Source organism: Micromys minutus (genome assembly GCF_963924665.1).
Source record: "Micromys minutus genome assembly, chromosome: 18".
Taxonomy (NCBI): domain Eukaryota; kingdom Metazoa; phylum Chordata; class Mammalia; order Rodentia; family Muridae; genus Micromys; species Micromys minutus.
Genome location: NC_137953.1, coordinates 24,072,654 through 24,074,113, shown reverse-complemented (window position 1 = coordinate 24,074,113; position 1,460 = coordinate 24,072,654). Strand labels below are relative to the sequence as shown.

General features: G+C 34.2%; 1 protein-coding gene across 1 annotated transcript; it reads left to right on the top strand.

Annotated features, from left to right (window-relative positions):
* Nucleotides 1–273: 273 nt before the first annotated feature.
* Nucleotides 274–1,182, top strand: LOC308432440 (vomeronasal type-1 receptor 90-like; the record flags this gene model as incomplete). Its single annotated transcript, XM_080932177.1, has 1 exon — nt 274–1,182. The coding sequence occupies one exon, from the start codon at nt 274–276 to the stop codon at nt 1,180–1,182; it is 909 nt and encodes a 302-aa protein (XP_080788303.1).
* Between the last annotated feature and the right edge of the window lie 278 nt (nt 1,183–1,460).

The following is a 1,460-nucleotide window of genomic DNA, read 5'->3' as shown; positions in this document are numbered from 1 at the left end:
ATTCCATTCAGATATGACAATGTAGACATTTGTTATCTATGATTTTTATATCCATCAGAATCATGGATAGAATATAGAAATGTAAGCTATGATGTTCACTCTAGAATATCAAATGTAGAATAAACAGATTAATGAAGAATTATTAAAGAAAAATTGAATAATGGTATAAACAAAATGTCCAATGGATCTCAAGTTTCACATAGACACTCTTTTTTTTTCAGATATATGAAATTGACTTCTGCTACACTGTTAAGATGAATATACTCTCCACTTATGTCATCATTAGAGATTGTTCTTTATATGCAAGCTGGACTTGGAGTGCTAGCCAATATGTTTCTCATTTTCTTCTATATTTCTGTAATCCTAGGTCACAGACCTAAGCCAATGGACCTTATCTCCTGTCAGTTGACCTTTGTTCACATAATGATGATTCTCACTGAAGAGGATAGTTTGCTTGCAAATGTATTAGAGTCACTAAAATTTGGGAATGACATCAAATGTAAGACAACATTTTACATACACAGAGTGATGAGAGGCCTCTCTGTCTGCATCACCTGCCTCCTGAGTGTGTTCCAGACTATAACTATCAGTCCCAGTACTTCATGGCTGGCAAAATTTAAGCAGAAAGTAAAAACACACATAATCTATGCTTTTTTCTTTATTTGGTCTTTCAATTTGTCATTCAGTAGTAGGTTTATCTTCTATGTTTTTGGTTTTAGAAATGTGAATGTAACCCACCAGATGAAGGTCACTAAATCTTGCTTACTCTTCTCCATAAACTACATTGTCAGGGGACTAAACATAACAGTAACAATGTTCAGGGATGTAATTCTCATAGGAGTTATGCTGTCCACAAGTGTATACATGGTGATTATCTTGTGCAGACATCAAAGGCAATGCAAGCATCTTCATAGCATCAGCCACCTGAGATCATCCCCTGAGAAAAGGGCCACTCATTATATCTTGTTGATGGTAGTGTTCTTTGTGGTCATGTACTGGGTGGACTTCATCATCTCATTCACCTCAATCTTGTTATGGACATATGAACCAGTCATCCTGACTGTTCAGAAGTTTGTAATGTATGCCTATCCCACAGTTACTCCTTTGATACAAATCACATCTGATAAGAGAATAATCAGCATGATGAAAAACTTGCACTCCAAGGGCCACCAGATTTTCTAAGATATGATTCTTTTTCTTTCTTTAACATTGATTTACTTATTTTTATGTACAAGTATTGTACCTTTTCTAAATTACAGATACTTTGTAAACTTCAGTTGTTCAAAGTGACATTCTTCATATGATTCAATTAAAGTTTGTGGATATATATATATATTCTTTTGACATTACAGATGCCAAGTACTGCAAACATTTTACAGATGCCAAGTAATATAAACTTTTTAAATTTGCAATTCAAATATTAGCCCCTTTCTCCTACTCTCATCTGTATTCTCCCACCC